General features: G+C 40.9%; 2 protein-coding genes across 2 annotated transcripts; both read right to left on the reverse strand.

Moving 5' to 3' along the window:
* Window positions 1-4,235: 4,235 nt before the first annotated feature.
* On the reverse strand, window positions 4,236-19,728 carry LOC126419804 (condensin-2 complex subunit H2-like). The gene is made up of 2 exons (XM_050086988.1): window positions 17,060-19,728; window positions 4,236-4,639 (listed from the first exon to the last, which is right to left on the reverse strand). The coding sequence occupies exon 1, from the start codon at window positions 19,590-19,592 to the stop codon at window positions 17,856-17,858; it is 1,737 nt and encodes a 578-aa protein (XP_049942945.1). The 5' UTR covers window positions 19,593-19,728; the 3' UTR covers window positions 4,236-4,639; window positions 17,060-17,855.
* Window positions 17,056-17,487, reverse strand: LOC126419452 (uncharacterized). The gene has a single exon (XM_050086640.1). It carries the CDS (start codon window positions 17,485-17,487, stop codon window positions 17,056-17,058), a length of 432 nt encoding a protein of 143 aa, XP_049942597.1.
* Window positions 19,729-19,734: the final 6 nt, after the last annotated feature.

Here is a 19,734-nt window from a genome sequence, read left to right on the forward strand (position 1 = left end):
CTCAGTGCAGATAAATTGTAATGAGAGTAAATCTAACCTAAATAATATGGAAGTTAGCTTCGGAGTGCAAGCAAAGCAACTAAGAGTTATATAAAGTTTAATCACGAGTAAGCACTAACGCAATCTTGACATACACTGTACCATATGTTAGCCTTGGGCTCCAGCTGTTGGTTGTGAACACTAGACAGCCAGTATCAGATCACTATGTTCTTCACACAGACACAATCAGGGAATCCAGCATGAGGCTTTCATCAGCAATTATCTGTGCATTCTACTTGTTAATTATTTCTCCGATACTGTGCTGTGCGGAAGTACACAGGGTGATTCAAAAAGAATACCACAACTTTAGGAATTTAAAACTCTGCAACGACAAACGGCAGAGCTAAGCACTATCTGTCGGTGAATTAAGGGAGCTATAAAGTTTCATTTAGTTGTACATTTGTTCGCTTGAGGCGCTGTTGACTAGGCGTCAGCGTCAGTTGATGCTAAGATGGCGACCGCTCAACAGAAAGCTTTTTGTGTTATTGAGTACGGCAGAAGTGAATCGACGACAGTTGTTCAGCGTGCATTTCGAACGAAGTATGGTGTTAAACCTCCTGATAGGTGGTGTATTAAACGTTGGTATAAACAGTTTACAGAGAATGGGTGTTTGTGCAAAGGGAAAAGTTCTGGACGGCCGAGAACGAGTGATGAAAATGTAGCACGCATCCAGCAAGCATTTGTTCGCAGCCCAGGAAAATCGACTCGCAGAGAGCTGCAAATTCCACAATCAACTGTATGGAGAGTCCTACGAAAAAGGTTAGTTATGAAACCTGAACGTCAACTACCTGAGGCGATGGATCGGCTGCCAGGCAGCCCGTGACAGAGCACTTCATCACTGGCCTCCAAGAAGCCCTGATCTTACCCCCTGCGATTTTTTCTTATGGAGGTATGTTAAGGATATGGTGTTTCGGCCACCTCTCCCAGCCACCATTGATGATTTGAAATGAGAAATAACAGCAGCTATCCAAACTGTTACGCCTGATATGCTACAGAGAGTGTGGAACGAGTTGGAGTATCGGGTTGATATTGCTCGAGTGTCTGGAGGGGGTCATATTGAACATATCTGAACTTGTTTTTGAGTGGAAAAAAAAAAAAAAAAAAAAAAAAAAAAAAAAAAACCCTTTTTAAATACTCTTTGTAATGATGTATAACAGAAGGTTATATTATGTTTCTTTCATTAAATACACATTTTTAAAGTTGTGGTATTCTTTTTGAATCACCCTGTATTATAAATTATTTATATGAAATTGCTAGAGCAGTACAGGGTGATTATAAATCGTCTGTAAAACTTGGAAGGGTATTACAGGTTAGCGCACACAAAGAAACATTTGATATGCTGCGCCATTAGTTAATTAGAGTTGATGTTAGCCAATAAAAACATTTGATATGCTGCACAATTTCTGAGTTAATTAGAGTTGATGTTAGCCAATTAGGCCATTGCGCACTAAAATTCAAGCAAACTACCAGATACAATTAGTGGCTGTTGTTCTCATGGGGTATATGATAGCACATGACACTGCTCAGCCTTTGGCTCGGGTTCAACCTTTATTAATATTCCTCAGCCAAATGTTGGAAATGGTGCAATGAATCAATTTTTTTTTTCTTCTTAAGAATTATATCTCAGCATTATCTAATTCTGCAACACCCTTATGAGCTTTTTCAGATGTTTCTGACCACCCTGTATAATAATATGTTGGCTGGTATAGGAACCAGATAGAACTGAACTTTCACATAGTGTAAATACTTTTATTGTAATAGCATCAGGCAAAGTGTGGTGGTATATTTTATGAAACATTAAAGTTAAGAAAGACATTAAGTTGAAAGGGAGACAGACTAGCCCATGGGCATGGGCCCACACTGATCAGCCAGAACATTATGACCATCAACCTACTATCAATATAAAGCTGTCCAGGCATTAGCCAATGGCTGATCAGCTTATATGCAGATGCACGTCTTGGCACTGGGCAGCCCTGATGGTACACCCAGAGGCCTGCTGGAAGACTGGACAGTGTGGAAAGGAGAGATCATGTTATGCAAGCAATGAGACAGCTACGTTAAGGGAGTATTAAGAGCAGTTTTCAAGTCATGCTTTAAACTTGGACTGCACACAGTTGCACTACACACTTAATAACAACTGTCAGGAAAATATTCGGGTTATATGGGACTTAGCCAAATTCAACAGTTGAGCTCTGGGCAATTATATTGGGAAATGTGCTTGTGTCTGTGTATGTGCGGTTGGATATGGGTGTGTGTGCGAGTGCATACCTGTCCTTTTTTCCCCCCTAAGATAAGTCTTTCCGCTCCCGGGATTGGAATGACTCCTTACCCTCTCCCTTAAAACCCACATCCTTTCGTCTTTCCCTCTTTCCTGATGAGGCAACAGTTTGTTGCGAAAGCTTGAATTTCGTGTGTATGTTTGTGTGTCTATCGACCTGCCAGCACTTTCGTTCGGTAAGTCACATCATCTGTGTTTTTAGATATATTCCCATGTGGAATGTCAAGATTATGAAGGTGTTAATAAGTAGCAAGTAATAATTGCTTTTTGTAATTCAATCTGTATGGGAAGAACATCTGAAATTATGTCCACACAATGCCCCTTTCCACACGCGCATGGGAACCTGGAGCAAAAGCCCAGGCATAAAAATTGGTCAAAACGCGCGCGCGCGCACACGCACACTGTGCAAGCAGTCTGCTATGCATCGATTTTTATTCTCACCAACTTGTGCTGTGTTTATAGTGATGAAAGGCAAAAAAGAAAACACTAATGAGACTACAGGTAAAACATCACCTCAATAATAGAGGTATAAGAAACTATCTACAAATTTCAAAAGGGAGTTACATAAAGATTTTTAATATTTTGCTTGGGAAATTGCAGCAATGTGGCTAGCAATGACATTTTGTTAGCTGGCAACATTATTTATTTTGCATTTAGAAAACGAAGTTTCAGTAATCAACCCTGAAACTGAGAAATACTGATGGGAGGATCTTAGTCACTCTGGGAGGTTAATTCAAGTCAAAATGTAATTTGCATTTTATTTTATAAAAAGTTGTTTCCACAACTTCAACCAAAAGTGATTACATACAGATGAACATCTTTGTACTCAACAAATCTGTAATATCATAAACCCTACTATCCACTGAAATGGAGGATGTTTTTTCCAATTCTGTATTTTTTTGCATTGTTAAATTTCCTTCATTTAAATTTCTACTACTTTCCTGAGGAGCTCCATATATCCCACCTTTTCTCTTTTGTTCAGATGTCACACTCAACTGTTGTCCTGTTAAGTTGCCATAATATTGAATATTAGTCCATAGTTTTCATGTGCACTTTTCGCAAATGTGTGGTCTGCTGCTTGTATTTTCCTACTTTGTGACCAATGTCATTCTTTACAATGACATGACTTCCTTTTTAAATTTAATACTTGATTCTCAAGGCATTACATCAAATTTTTATTTTAACGATCTTTACAAATGGCATTCCATATGTAACCATTTATAAATTTCAAGGTGCTTCTTTGGAATCAATTGCACATGAATCACCATAAAGCATATACTCAACACGACACACAATGAAACACACAGGTCCCAGCTGCCTCTCATTGCTTAACTGTTCATCAGATTCCTACCGAACATGGAAAGCAATGGGCTTTTATGCATGGCATCCATTACAGGAAATTACAAATGACCATGTGTAGTTGTGCTGTTTGAAATATATGCATATGTCAAAAGCTGAAAAAGAAATGTATTGCGTGGACGCATCTTAACACATGCTACAATGTTAAGTACCACTCCAACAGACATACGTGACAGTAGTTTATTTACCTTTTGTACACAAATAGTGAAGTGGTAAATGCGCGCAGACAATGTAATTTATTGTCTAAGGAAAAAAAAAAAAATACATCACAAGAAACAAGCATGTTGACACAGAATTAAGATAACAGTGCAGCAACAAACAAGGCAGGTGCCCCCCCCCCCCCCCCCCCCTCGAGCCATATACACACTCTTCTCAACCATTACATTCAAATGTAAACAAGTGAAATACATGTAAAATACATATGGTTACATATATAAAGTTCCACAAGTTATTATTCAATTTCTCAAGGGGGAATTCTCACAACAAAATATTTTTAAAAAAATTTACGTTGTGCTTAACATATGCTTACACAACAAGTTAGTTGGATTAAAACATAAAACTCAGGCCAGTACAGCTGTATTTATCATGCAAATATATTACAATCTCTCTAGGTAAGATGTCATTAATATCAAAATATTGTTTCTATCATCAATATTAAAAAGTGAAGGTATGCTGCATCTTATTTATACGCTATATTACATTTTTGTTTTTCTACTATTTCATACTCTGGTAACAAATGGTTTCAAGTGTGGCCATTACACAAAAGCCACTCAATCATGAAATACACAAATTATATAAAAAAGAGTGAACTATGTCCTTTACAGACATATTTTAGTACTAAAAGTTCATCTGTAATATTGTATATTACTGAAGTTGTAAAATTTTCTGCAATCATAGAAATATCCACGCGCCTTCAGGAAAAGTGTGCCTTAATAACTTTTGGATAATGATTCAACATGAAATCTGAAAAAGAAGTAAAAACACTCATGTAATGATAAAAGACACAATAAACAAGACAGTGCAACACAGTTAAAGCAAATACTCACTATTGGGTCTGAACTAGTACATTAGATTTATTATTTAAATCATTACTGACAGTTGCACACTTTCCAATAACATAGCTTACGACGGATGAAAATCAAAACCATTCAGCTATCTAGTGTTTGAGTTACCTGAAGGTTTTTTCTACTACAGTATATTAGTTACACTGTACAGATTCCAGGAGCGAGAGATCTCTGGGATGTGGGAAGAAAGTCAAATATGAACATTTGAGAAGTGAAATTACACAACACCTTTAAATATTATTGTATTGCAGTGTTAATAATAAATTAATGTAAAACACTAACATTAAAACAGCTCGTACACGCACGCACGCACGCACGCTTACGAATGAAAATGTGCAGAACACATTATTTTCTAGTTTTTTAACCACACTCATGATCTGTCTGCACTCCCAAAACCTTAAAAATTTTTACTTGCTTCAATGTTCAAAGTGGACTATTTATATAGCTTTCAGAGAATTTCCAATCTTTTGACAGATTGTGATAATCCCAATTGCCTTGAACCACATCAGCGTGTTTTTAAATACTTCATTTGTTGCCTTCTCAGTGACATGACTCTTTACTTTAATTTTTAAAAACTGACATCTGTTACAAATGATCCAGTGGTCCCCACTTTATCATCTGAAGGTAAATGAAATTTTTCACGAATGTTCCTTATGCAATGAAATTAAACTGTACAAGACTTCTGCTTAAGGGAGGGAGGGGATTACGAGGAATTAGGCAATGGGCTACAATGTTTAAAATTGGATAGCAGCAGCAGCAATACAGGGAATGTTTATATCCGATGCATCACTTTTTGTACTGAACATACTGGCAATATTTCTAGTCCATGTTACTCAAAAATTTCCATGCAAGTTTAAGTCAAATTTGGGGAAACCTTTATCACGATTATTATCCAGCAAACTGCAACAACTTTTTGATGAAGTGTATAGACCAACCATTTAAACTTCTATTAAAATGCTTCATGGCTGACATTTCAATTACTCTAACAGCAGAGGCAACCTACCAGTCATCTATGGAAACACTGCCACCTACCACTGCAATCTGTTAGTAAAAAAATTATTTAAATAAAGCTACAAAGTTTGTTCGAGCAGCAATCTCCAACAGTTACACGTATGCACAACGTGGCAATTTAGCAGCTGTGAAGTGAATTTAAATACATTCACAGTCACATTAGATTTGTGTGTTTCTTCTTGTGACTCAGTTTAAGTCTCTGATTTGACAGTTTTGATGTCGTTAGCAAAGTAAGCATTGTAACTGAGTTTTGTCATTATGACATATTTTGCTTTTATAAATCTGATTTTTCCCACATATTTGGGTTAATTGACCAACTAAAATGGCCTACTACTTTGCTCAGATACTGTCTATTTATTTAAAACTGAATGTATCATTCCACACTGTTGTCTAATTTCGACAGTTCAGTTAATTTCAAGTATCCATTTTAATTTCCTCTTATGCATCACATAATAGATCATGAGAAAATACTCAAGGAACATTAAATCCCAGAAACTACAATCAAAACCGCAATAGCAGATACGCCTACTTCACTGTGTATCAAGGAATTAGTATGCACGCTGTAACCGGGATTACAGGTATATTTTCTACAGACTAATTTTAAACTGAAACTGCACAGAAGTACCTGATTAAACTTTAATATCTAAAAACAAGAACTAAGTGTGAAGTCAAAACTTAGAGTGCTGGTACATACTTGTGTTGGAAACAAGAATTTATCTTGTCAATCCATATTCATCTAAACACACACTATTAAATAGAAATTTGTAAGTAATATGTTACATTAATGCGTAACACAGTGCACGCTGGCATGGTTGGCTGGTTGGTTTAAAAGGAGAGCGGGGGAAGGAACCAAACTGCGAGGTCGTCGGTCCCTTGTTCCCAGTAAAATAATTACAAAATGGAAAGAAGAAAAGAAAGGAGACGTACAGCACAATAACAAGAAAAAGGAAGGACCAGAAGAACAGGACAACCCACACTACTATAGACAAAAACAGGAAAAGAAAACCATAGAGAAACAGGTAGAAGAGGTAAAAACAAGAGAACATATGACCGTGGCTGACCAACCGTGAGAATAATAAGGGAGAGCCAGCCACTCTGTGACACGTTAAAACATCCACCCTAAAAGCATTAGAGTGGAGAACACAAAGGGACGAAGGACATGCGCTAAAACATATATAGAATGATAAAGCCCACCGTCACGTATAAAACATAAAACTAAATCAGCCGATGAGGTGTTGTCAGTTAAAATTTATGGCAACAAGTCCGGTAACTGAAGAGTACATCGCAGGGCAGCCAAAGGACAGCTCACCAAGATATGGGCCACTGTCAGCCAGGCGTCGCACCGACACTGAGGTGGGTCATCACGGCGCAGGTGGTAGCCGTGTGCCACCCACGCGTGGCCAATGCGGAGCCGGCAGAGAACCACAGAGTCCCCGCGAGAGGCCCGCACGGAGGACTGACACACATTCATAGTCTCCTTAATGGAATGCAGTTTGTTGTGCATGCTGAGGCTATGCCATTTCATCTTCCAAAGTCACAAAACCTTGCGGCGTAATACTGAACACACGTCAGTTGCAGAGAAGCCGATCTCCATAAGCAGTTTCCGCATAGCCTGTTTGGCCAGTCAGTCTACAAGTTCGATGCCTGGGATTCCGACTTGAGTTAAGGTACATACAAACACCACTGAATAACTGGACCGTTCCAGGGCATAGATGGATTACTGGATGGTCACTATCAAAGGATGATGAGGGTAGCAATGGTCGACAGCTTGTAGGTTGCTCAAGGAGTCAGTGCACAGAAGAAATGCCTCCCCAGGGCATGAACGGATGTGCTCAGGAGCACGAGATACAGCCACCAGCTCGGCAGTGAAAACGATGCAGGCACCGAGCAAGGAATGCTGTTCAGTAAGTTCTCCATGGAAATACACGAAGCTGACGTGAGCATCAGCCATCAAGCCGTCGGTGTAAACCACTTCATGGCCTTTGTACTTGTCAACAATCGAGAAGAAGGGACAGTGGAGAGCCACAGGGTTAACTGCGTCCTTAGTGCCATATGAAAGGTCGAGGCGAAGCCACGGTCTACGTGTACACCATGCAGGTGTATGTGACTGGACCTCAAGTATAGGCGGTAAAGGCAAGGACTCCAGATCAGACAGAAGGGATTGGACACGAACTGCAATTGGAAACCCTGACCTGGGCCGCCTATGCGGGGGATGAACTGCCAGGGGTGGAAAAGAAGACGGTGATTTGGATGTGCAGAAGAACTACGAACTTGTGCTACATAACTGACCAGCAGTTGTGCACTCCTAACCTGCAATGGAGGCACTCCGGCTTCCACAAGGACACTGGTCACCGGACTCGTCCTAAAAGCTCCTGTCACTAGGTGAACGCCATAGTGGTGCACTGTGTCAAGCAAACGCAACACTGCGGGCGCTGCCGAACCATAATCCAGACTACCACAGTCCAGGCAGGATTGAACAAGGGAGCTGTAGCAGCATTGAGTGATCTACACCCCAGTTGATGTTGCTCAGGCGACAGAGGGCATTGAGGTGCTGCCAGCACTTCTGCTTAGCTGTTGAAAGTGGGCTAGAGCCCATGACTACACCTTGTTGATGGATTCCTGTAGGCGCCGCTCAGCAACACTAGTACTGGTGGAGCAGCATGAAATGCAGAAGTCGTCTGCATACACAGAGGGTGAGCTGCTACACCACTAATAGCCACTAAAAAGAGAGAGGCACTCAATACAGAACCCTGCGGGACCCCACTCTCCTGGATAGGGAGGGGATCTATGGGAAGCACCAACTTGGACACAGAAAGCACGAAGCGACAGGAAATTCTAGATAAAAATCGGGAGCGGGCCTCAGATACGCCACTTGTATAATGTGGCAAGGATATGATGTCGTCAGGCCTTGTCAACTTGGTTTTTATAAATCATGAAAGACGGCAACCAGATGCTGGCATCTGGAATTGGCTGTTTGGATGGCAGACTCTACGGACACAAGGTTATCAGTGGTGGAGTGACACTTGATGGAAGCCGCCCTGACATGGAGCCAGTAGGTCACATGACTCCAGGACCCGACCCAACACAACCTCTGACACACCATACATTCCAGCAGCTTACAAAGAATGTTGGTGAGGTTCATAGGCCAATAGCTATCCACATTAAGTGGATTCTTACCGGGTTTGAGCACTGGAATGATGGTGCTCTCCCACCATTGTGATGAAAAGACGCCATTGCACCTGATCCACTTGAAGATGACGAGGGCATGTCACTTGTAGTCAGATGAGAGGTATTTAATCATCTAATTAGATCCGATCTTGTTCATGAGGTGCATCGAGGCAACGTGCAAGGGCACTGCGGATCTCCCACTCTGTAAATGGGGCGTTATAGGATTCACTGTGGCGTGTAGTAATTGAGAGGACTTTCTTTTCCAGCTGCCATTTGAGAGTGCGAAAGGCTGGGGGGGTAATTCTCTGACGCAGAGGCTCGAGCACAGTGCTCGGCAATCGCAATTGCGTCAGTAGATAACATGCTGTTTATGTTAACACCTGTTGGGATCTGGTACCCAAACACGTTTGATCGTTGCTCAGACTTGAGAAGGTGACTTATGGCACCCAATGGTCTGGTGTTGGCAGAGCTGATGGGGCTAGAACTGTTGTAGCAGGGGCGTAAAACAATCTCATACATACATACAGGTGTTCAAATTTCCTCTTAGCTCCAGTGTAGGCCAGTCGGTCAAGGGTGTTGAACTCCATGATTTTCCTTTCTTTCTGGAGATTCCTGCAGTCAGGTGAGCAAAGCGAATGGTGCTCTCCGCAGTTGACACATATGGGAGGTGAGGCACATGGAGTATTGGGATGTGACGGACGTCCGCAATCTCGACATGTGATGCCGAGTGTAAGCGGGAAGACATGTGGCTGAACTTACAGCATTTAAAGCACCGCCATGGGGGGAGGGGTATACAGCTTTACATCGCAGCGGTAGACCATCATCATGACCTCCTTGGATCGAAATGTCAAAAGCCAAGATGAAAGCACCGGTGGCATCCTGATTATCCCTCTGACCCCAGTGGACACGGCAAACGAAATGTACACCATGCTGCTCTAAATTGACGCACAGCTCATCTTCAGACTGCAAAAAGGCTGGAATACCTAAGAGGCTCATTAAGCTTCCTATGACGACTCTCAGCAAAACCAACTGTAAAGTAAAAATACAGGGCAAAATCAACAGAGAAGTGGAAATGAAGAAGGGACTTAGACAGGGTGACAATATCTCCTCTTTGCTATTCAACCTTTGCCTAGAAAAAGTCAGATAGAGTTAAATAAAGGAGGAACCTTCTTAAATCGTTCACTACAGTACCTAGCCTATGCTGACGATGTGGCATTACTCGCACGAAACCTTGCTGTGCTAGACAAAGCCTATGAACAACTGGAAAAAGGCGCAATGGAACTTTGCCTGACAGTCAACATCGAAAAGACCAAGTATATGGCAATAACCAACCAACAAAACCTAACAAATCTCAGGATAGCCGTCAGGGAGTCTGAAAGGGTGAGAGACTTCAAGCACCTTGGGTTGGCTATCACTGACACAAATGACATTGGCAGTGAGGTGAAAGCCAGAACAACAGCAGGTAACAGATGCTACTTTGCCGCATTACCCATGCTTAGAAGTTCGCTTCTATCAGGAAAATCCAAAATCCTCAATTACAAAACAATTATAAGACCAGTTGTTATGTATGAAGACCAGTTGTTATGTATGGTGTCGAAACATGGACCATGACTGTAAATGAGGAAAGGATCCTTAGCATATGGAAGAGAAAGGTGCAACGTAAAATATATGGCCCAGTATATGAGCAAGAAGGTTGGTGTATTCGTACGAATGCAGAACTACAACACCTTGTTGAAGAACCTGATATTGTTACTACCATTGAAATAAGAAGACTGCAGTGGGCAGGGCATGTGGCCAGACTGGAAGAAGACAGAGCATGTAAGAGGATTTTTGATGGCAAGGCTGGAGGCCGACGGCGGAGGGGACGCCCCAGAAAGAGATGAGTGGAATGACTTGAAAAAGACATAAAAAAGCTGGGTGTCAGAGGATGGAGACGGAAAGCCATGGATCATATAGAATGGCAGGATAGTTTGATGCAGGCCAAGGCCCTTCAAGGGCTGTAGCGCCGAGCAGTAAGTAAGCAAGTACTACAGACAGGAATACCTCGGGCCTATTCGGGTGACAAATGCGGTACTCTTCTGTGATCAGCTCTTGGACTGGTTGTGGGAGAATTGGAGGTGTGTGGAGAATTTGCATAGAAGATGTCTGCAGACTAGGTCCAAGAGATAGTGCTTGCCTGTGAACCTTGGCAAGACCTTCAGCGTAATGCGAAAGGGAGTTCTGGTCACTGCGATTACACCATTCCCAGGTGGCAAGGATATGTAGGAGGGATTTTTGATGAAGGATAGCAGCAGTCAAAATGTAGGTACTGTTTGTGGTTTTGACGTGGAAACGCTTGTGGATGGAGCCATCAGATAGGAAGAGGTCAATGCCTAGGAAGGTGGCATGCTCGGTTCAGGACAGCCAGATGAAGTGGATGGGAGAGAAGGTGTTGATATTGTTCAGGAATAGGATAGGGAGTCTTGGCCTGAGCCCAGGTCTACACTCAGGGCCACGATACCCACGACAGCCTCACCACTGCCGAACTGTGGCCAACAGCAAAGCAGACCACCCTGTGGTACAATTTCGACTTCAATGGCTGCTTCACAACCTGGCCCACCTGGATATTCCCTCCTCCACCACCAGCTTTTCTAAAATGCACAGACGGGAATCATCCTTACAACACCTTGTTGAAGAACCTGATATTGTTACTACCATTGAAATAAGAAGACTGCAGTGGGCAGGGCATGTGGCCAGACTGGAAGAAGACAGAGCATGTAAGAGGATTTTTGATGGCAAGGCTGGAGGCCGACGGCGGAGGGGACGCCCCAGAAAGAGATGAGTGGAATGACTTGAAAAAGACATAAAAAAGCTGGGTGTCAGAGGATGGAGACGGAAAGCCATGGATCATATAGAATGGCAGGATAGTTTGATGCAGGCCAAGGCCCTTCAAGGGCTGTAGCGCCGAGCAGTAAGTAAGCAAGTACTACAGACGCTCAAAATTATCCCGGCTCAACCTACAGTAATCTACTATCCCCACACCCTCCACCCAACAGTTTCCATGCTTTTCCCTTAACTGCTCCTCTTTTTCCACTCCCCAGTCTCCCCCGCACCTCCTGAAGCCCCACCTGACAGCCTAGTCCCTGCCCGTCCCACCAGACAGCACCCTTCTCTCCCACCATCCATATCCTTTATTCAAAACCACACCTTCTGCTGGAAAAGTTATGTCTACGGTGTTTTTCAATTCCGAAGGACTCTTGCTTGTGGACATCATGCCAAGTGGAACCACCATAAATTCTGATGCATATGTGACGACACTGAAGAAACTTCAAGCTCGACTGAGTCGTGTTCGACCACATCGGCAAAAGCAGGATGTTTTGCTGTTGCACGACAATGTACGGTCACATGTCAGTCAAAAAACTATGGAAGCGATCACAAAACTCGGTTGGACAACATGTACACCGGCCTTACAGTCCTGACCTGGCACCATGTGACTATCATCTCTTTGGGAAACTGGGAAGACTCTCTTCGTGGAACAAGGTTTGAAGATGATGACTCCATTGTGCACACTGCCAAACAGTAGCTCCAACAGGTTGGTCCAGAATTTTATTGTGCGCATATACAGGCGCTGATTCCATGATGGTGTAAGGCAGTTGAGAGGGATCGAAATTATGCGGAGAAATGAAAATATTGTTCCTAAAGGATATATCTACACACTGAAAAACTTTCAAACATGTAGAATAAAAGATGGAGTAAATAAAAAAAAAATAGTGTGCATTTCTTTTGGAGTGACCCTCGTACCTGTCTGCTTTCACCTGTTGTGTCATCAAGATGTTGGACACCCCTAATTTCAGCACACACACACAATGAACAAATATTTAAACAACAATGTGGAATATTTCCCTCCAGCAAAAAAATTAAACTGATGGGACAACTGTGGGGGGAGGGGGTTGTTGTTGTTAAGGTGCAGGCATATTAAGTATACATCAGTAAGAGTGACATCACTATTCCAAAAACAAACAAAACTGAAAAGAAACATATGAAATCCTCAAGAATAAACTGAACAAAAACCAACACAACTGGAATCTAATACTTCATTTGACCTACGTAACCGATACGAAAGCAGCAATACCTGACACCCTCTACCCCCACATAGAACCATAAATACCGATATCACTTCACTCAACTACGTAGCTCAAACCGAGACAGCAATAACACCACCCACCCAACTCAACCATATAAACAAGTGTTATAAGTTCACTTGATGTATATAGATCCAAGGAAGCCCCCAGTATCAAGAACCCACAAATAGCGGAACTGAGTTAATGATTACTGATCAATAATATTGTCACCAATCACAAATTTTCATTTTTTAATTGCATCCAAAGTGTTTCTGAACTACAACACAAGGATTATATGGCTATAATGGGCATTTCATCTGCTTCTATTTTCACCCAATAGTAACAAAGCTACACAGTTGTTATATTTCAGCAGAGTATGCCTAATGTGGGATTAATGAGAAAATGCCAGTTTGAATTTACTATTATTACCATTTACATGGTATGGTAGCAAACCCATTATTCCATACTATCGCTGTAACACAAGTAATATCATACATATGTTGAATACAGTAGTCTGAAAATGTGAAAGTTTTTCAGCAATGCAGAAAACAAAAGTTGTGGCCAAACTTAGATAAAGACTTAACTTTATTTCTCACTGTTCTTTAGCATTTCCTGATTAAACCTGTGGTGTCACTGCCAGACACCACACTTGCTAGGTGGTAGCCTTTAAATCGGCCGCGGTCCGGTAGTATACGTCGGACCCGCATGTCGCCACTGTCAGCAATTGCAGACCGAGCGCCACCACACGGCAGATCTAGAGAGACATCCTAGCACTCGCCCCAGTTGTACAGCCGACTTTGCCAGAGATGGATGACTGACAAATACGCTCTCATTTGCCGAGACGATAGTTAGCATAGCCTTCAGCTAAGTCAATTGCTACGACCTAGCAAGACGCCATCACCAAGTTATATTGAGATGATAATACTGTATCAACAAGACCAATGTTCACCAATTGTGGATTAAAGTTAAGTATTCCAGCAGCTACGTACTTTTCTTTATAGCATTCATTACATATCCTGTTTCAGACCTCACGCCAGCCTGCGTGAGTTTAAGCGCGTGCCTTTCGGCTTCCTCTCATTGTGTCTAGGCTGTCTTGTCTAGACACAACAAAACCCACCTGAGGTATGGTTTATAACAACAGTGTCATTTTGTTACTATTAGGTGAAGACTGTAGCATATATTGATGTCCATCAAAGCCACACAGTCCTTGAATATGTACCTCCAAACCCCGTTGGACATCAATGAAAAAATAAAAATTTGTTGTTGATGATGGGATTTTACTAATCAATAAACCTTAACCTAGAAATTACAGTCACGGGCACTCCTCAACTTAATGTCTATTAAGAAGATACTTCTATTATCAAAACCTAATGAGAACAAAATAACTGCAACATAGCAGACACCTACAAACTACCAAATTGGAACTTCAATAACCAACACAAACCACAAATCATAAAAAACTACTCCAACATAAACTTCGATACCCATGTAGCAAGAAAAATTATGTACACAGATGCTGCTAGGTTTTATAAATTCCGCACAGTGCTGACATTTCACACATTCCGCAAAGAGGCCTTATAACTGGAGAAATTTAATTGTAGACACTATATTGTCACCTACAGCAGCAACCAACAAATTACTAGTAAATTAATTAAAAAACCACATCACATGCATAATTAACAGGACAAACCAACAATACTAAAATAAAAAACAAATCAGTACTCAATAACTAATGACATAAAAATTCACTACCCACTAATTTTGCATTACCATGCTGTGTTTTGGGAGAAAAGATTATACCGGTTCCCTTGTGTCCAAAGTAACAATTTTTCTTCAAAATTCTTTTCTGCTGCATTGGTTAGTTAACTTATAGATAATAGGTTACTCTGTTTCAATCCTGACACTTTGGAGTATCTAACCACCAAATTTCACATTCATTTCATGACAGACTAAAACAGATTTTGATTTATACACAAAATGTAAAGAGCGTTATTGTGTGCCATCTGTCTTAAAATCATCATAACTTCAAAGACATTTAATACAATTACTTACCTCACTAATGTGAACAAATAAATGAAGTTACATTAACCTCCCGGATTGCTTGGAAGACATTACATAGAATGACATATACAGCACAATAAAGTTATTCCATGCATACTTCCAAACTAATTTCTGAATTCTCATGGATGAGGTGGCGATACAGGCAATTAATCTAAATCGAGTATGTGATGGAAAGAAGATTCTACAGTCTGACTGACACCACTAGTCACAATGATTGTATTGAACACGCATATTTACACTGCTGACAGAACTGAAAAGGCTAACCTGAAGTTTCCTTTACTTTCCAGAAAGACAACAAATACTACACTACTTTGTAAAATTCACTTCACTGTTGTGCCCTAATTCTACTAAAACATGAGCAGTGTTCACCACAGATGATAAAATAGCCATGGAAAAGGGGGGGGGGGGGGGTGTCAGGTGAGAGATTTTCAGAATAGGTGAGAGTATCATCCAACAAATTAGCAGTTTGGGGGGGAGGGGGGGGGGGGGTGGAACAGCATCTCCAATCCCTCTACCAATGACAACAATGTATCATCTGATCCAGTTCAATTGTAACAAATCTGTCTTCTAAAAACTATGGACATAGCACATAATTCACAGCTACCCCCAAAACTGTTATAGCTATCATTTCTACTGCATTACCTGCATTATATGTCCATTTCTGGTATGAAGAACTGCTTCATTACCACAAATAACTACACTGTAATATTGCAAATATTTTCAGCCACTCTTTGTCAGCAGCTACTGCAAATATATTTACCACATACATAAAATAAATTCCATTTGCAAAGGACGGAATTTTTTACTTATCTATGTGGTTAAACATTATTAAAATCCAATATTTATCTATTAAATTCTGACCGAGGTTTCAGTACAATGCAGCAAGCAAGCTCCACTTAACAGTCACCAACACATTTACAGTTGCAGAGTGAGTGGCAGTGTAGGTGGGACAAGCTTTCACCATGTGGTGTTGGCACAACATAGATGCTTACTCCTTTGGCACAGTGACAAGATGACAATCACTTCATAATAACTACCATATTAACAGGTACTGTACTTATTATAACTTGGTAACATCAGTAGCAGACACCACAACAAAGCCTACAGATTGTGCTGATCCAGAGTTGTCAGGACGTCACAAATAAATAGTACTTAACCCCAGGGCATCTATCGTGACAATAAAATTGTTCCCTGAAGTTCACTTTCCAGGGTCCACTTCTCCTCTAACCCCAAAACTTTTATGCACTCATTCACACTAAGTTCAATGCATTTATTATCCTGTTCCTATCACTCATTGTTAGCACTCCATATACACAGAGGACATCCAAAACTACAGACTGCAAAAGTTTAAATGAAATTTTATTTGAATAGAAGTGCTACATATTATTGTACAACAAAGAGAGATAAGAAAAGAACTGCTTGTATGGGCAACTGGAATGATTAATTATGGTAGTAAGCTATATAACATCACTACAAGTAAATATTAAATTTTATGTGTAGAGCACAAAATACCTATCTGTGAAAAATAGTTTTGAATACAAATTGAAAACTTGTACCGAAAACTGACAATAATTGTTGCCGTTCAATAGACACATCCAAAAATTTCACAATTGAATTTCTTTATAAAACCGTGTATTTGCATATTATTAATTTTAACACCTTTCATTCGAAAACCTTTACCCATTACCGTAGCACCCGAGAACACATCAAATAGTGGTCATTACTCGGTTACCATTATGGTGTTTATGCAGATACAATTTTGAGCTTCTGATGCGCGGTAAAATTTCGGACAAACATTTTTCATAATATACATAAAAAAGTAAATTTTATTGTTAAAATACGCTGCTTTATTCACAATAATCTACGCGCACATTAATTTTTGAAACAGCGGAAAACTTATTTCTAGTCCACATTCCTTTCCTAAACATATATACACCAACATAATAATTGCATATAATATAGAAAATTAAAATGCTTACCACTTGCGCTTTGCAGAGGCAGTTTTTCCACCAGATTTCCGGGCTTTCGCGCCTCGTTTAGGTTTTGCTGCAACTCGTGGCGATCCTTTCTTCGCTACTGACTTACGTGCCTCACCACCAGATTTTGGTTTATTTGGTGACTCAGTTTTACCTCTTCCGCGTTTTTCGGGAGTGTTCTTCGATTCTTGGCCATCTGCAACATCAGTTTTATCCTTCTGCTTGCCTCTGGCCCTCTTAGGTGCAGGTTCGCCCTCCTCTAACGTAGTTGCAGTTTTAGCCTCCTCCACGTTTTGTGATGCAGGCTGGGCTTGAGACTTTTTAGGACTTCTACGAGGCTTTTTTTGTTCTGCATCTGTAGATTCTGCCGTTTTAGCTGCTTCTGCGGCGGACGTCTTCGTAGCTGAGCGTTTTCCTTTTCTCGCCGGCATGTTCAGAACAGTAATCCACACGTACAACGCCTAGCCAGATAACTATTTTGGCGCGAATGTTACACACAGAGCGGTAGAAGCCGCTAGCTGGCGCATGCGCACAGCCCGTGTGACGTAACGAACTTACATTCACATAACCGACAGGCTCATTTCAAATTTAAAAAGAAAAACTCTAAAAATAAATTACTTCAACACGATTTTATGACGCCTTTTTCAGTTTGGTACAGTATTACAAACAATTAACGTGTTTGTAAAAACAAATTTATGCGCCAGAATAACTACCGTTCCAGAGGTGAAGTTCTGATGAATCTAGACATTAAAATGGAAATCAGAATGTCACCTTGAGAATCATTTGTAAAGGGATGAATTCACTCGTACATCTCTTTCAAGAGTTCATTATCTCTTACTCTCGTAAGAAGCTTGGCGCTCATACAGTCCATTGCTAGAGGGTCGTCTATGGTCCTTATTATTTCCACATTATACGCATTGGCAAGCATAAGAGTTGCCAGGAAATAACGCGAAACATTTTCGACTGGTTCATTTCCCACTATATCACTGAAAGGCAAAACTGGGTGTTCCTCCGTATGTGGGAATCGAGAAAGCACTAAATCACAATATTTATGAATATTAAAATGACCTCTTTCCTGTGATGCCTTCAAAATATGTCTTATGGAATCATGCCATTCATTTACAATCTGTGTTATACTTTCAGCGACCTCTGCTGTTACTGCTGGAACGACAATTGCCTCTCTAACAAATTCCGCGTAACTTGGTGCAGGCACGTCGGATGGTGGAGGTAAACATTCGAGTAGTGGCAGTTCATCGACCTCATTCGCTTCGAAATTAACGTCGTCCTCGTTTTCAAGAATCACAGGCTCTTCAAATCCGCAAAAGTCTTCTTCGCCAAATTCGCTAGCCACGTCCCTCATAACATCGTCTAGATTTAATTCGACTGATTCTTTAGACCGTTTCTGCTCCGGTAAACAGCAATATTCTTGAAAGGCTAAGTAACATACTTTTTTCTTCCCTTTCGAAATTATATCCTTTGCAAAAAATGACAAAAAACTAGGTGGTCTTTTGTTTCTTTCCATACCTGCGTTATTGTCAGCAGGAGGTCTCTTTTGCAATACAGATGAAATGTACTCAGTGGCAGATGGCATATGAACTGTAGGTCTTGGTTGTAGTTCTCTTTCTCTCTCATCTTTTTGCACAATGCTATCCCATCCAGTACGATTCTCATTAACAACCTCTGCAGTCCCCCTTTTCCTAGAATTTTCTGCTTTGTTCTTCTCATGCTCTTGATCTGTTGCAACTTCAACTATTTCTTCTCGACTTGGTGTGGCTGCTAGTGTGCATACTTCGATGGCACAATTTTCGACAGGCTCTGGATCAATTTCCATTGGAATAGTTTCATGTTGTTCAATTGCAGGTTCCGGTGAAGGGCTTGATAACTCATCGTAATCATATTCTAGTGCGCCTGAACACTGGTTTAATTCTGGTTCACTAATTAACAGTCCAGTGGATGACAGGTATTTATTGACTCTGAAATCATATTTATTACCGACTGCGTTACCCCTCTGCCCATAAAGTTCTATTTTCTTTACACTCAGAAAGGAATCTAGCTGCGGATTGTATACGGGAAGTAGCTTGACCTTACTGCGTGTCTCGCGTGCTTGTATGTTTATGTCCCCAGCAGAAGCGCCATATTCATCATCTAAAGAACAGAATTCTGTAGAAACATGGGCATTGTCCTTCACCTCCTTGCCTTTCTTCGTTGGTGCACCAGGTTTTGCAGGGTCAGTTTCATTTCTCTGGTTCCTAATGGTATCTAAAACATTATGCAATATCTGCCACAAGTAATCCACTTTCTTCCCATAAATGTCAGCAGATTTTTGAATGACGAGTGCAGCTTTCGCAAAATTGATGGCACTAAGTATTTCCTGAGCATTTAAACTATTTTCAACCAGCAAGTCATGGTATTCCTGAAGGTATCGTGCCAAATTAATTTCCCAATTCTCTGTCAGATCACGAATAGGGTTAAGTAACACAGAAAGAACACAGTCTTCAAGCGCGCCGTCTTCTTGAGTATAAGATGCTCCAGCCATAATGTTACCTGAGTGCTATATGAAAACAAATACACTCACATTCCAAGCAATCACAGCACCAAACAAACATTCATTCACAGTAAAAATCACAAATCACATATAAAATACAATCACACAACACCTGCGGCGAAGACAATTGCAA

Source organism: Schistocerca serialis, chromosome 9, assembly GCF_023864345.2.
Source record: "Schistocerca serialis cubense isolate TAMUIC-IGC-003099 chromosome 9, iqSchSeri2.2, whole genome shotgun sequence".
Classification (NCBI taxonomy): domain Eukaryota; kingdom Metazoa; phylum Arthropoda; class Insecta; order Orthoptera; family Acrididae; genus Schistocerca; species Schistocerca serialis.

What these genes read in the sequence shown, in the direction of transcription:
- LOC126419452 (XM_050086640.1), bottom strand. Translation starts at nt 17,487, where the DNA reads ATGCCGGCGAGAAAAGGAAAACGCTCAGCTACGAAGACGTCCGCCGCA.
- LOC126419804 (XM_050086988.1), bottom strand. Translation starts at nt 19,592, where the DNA reads ATGGCTGGAGCATCTTATACTCAAGAAGACGGCGCGCTTGAAGACTGT.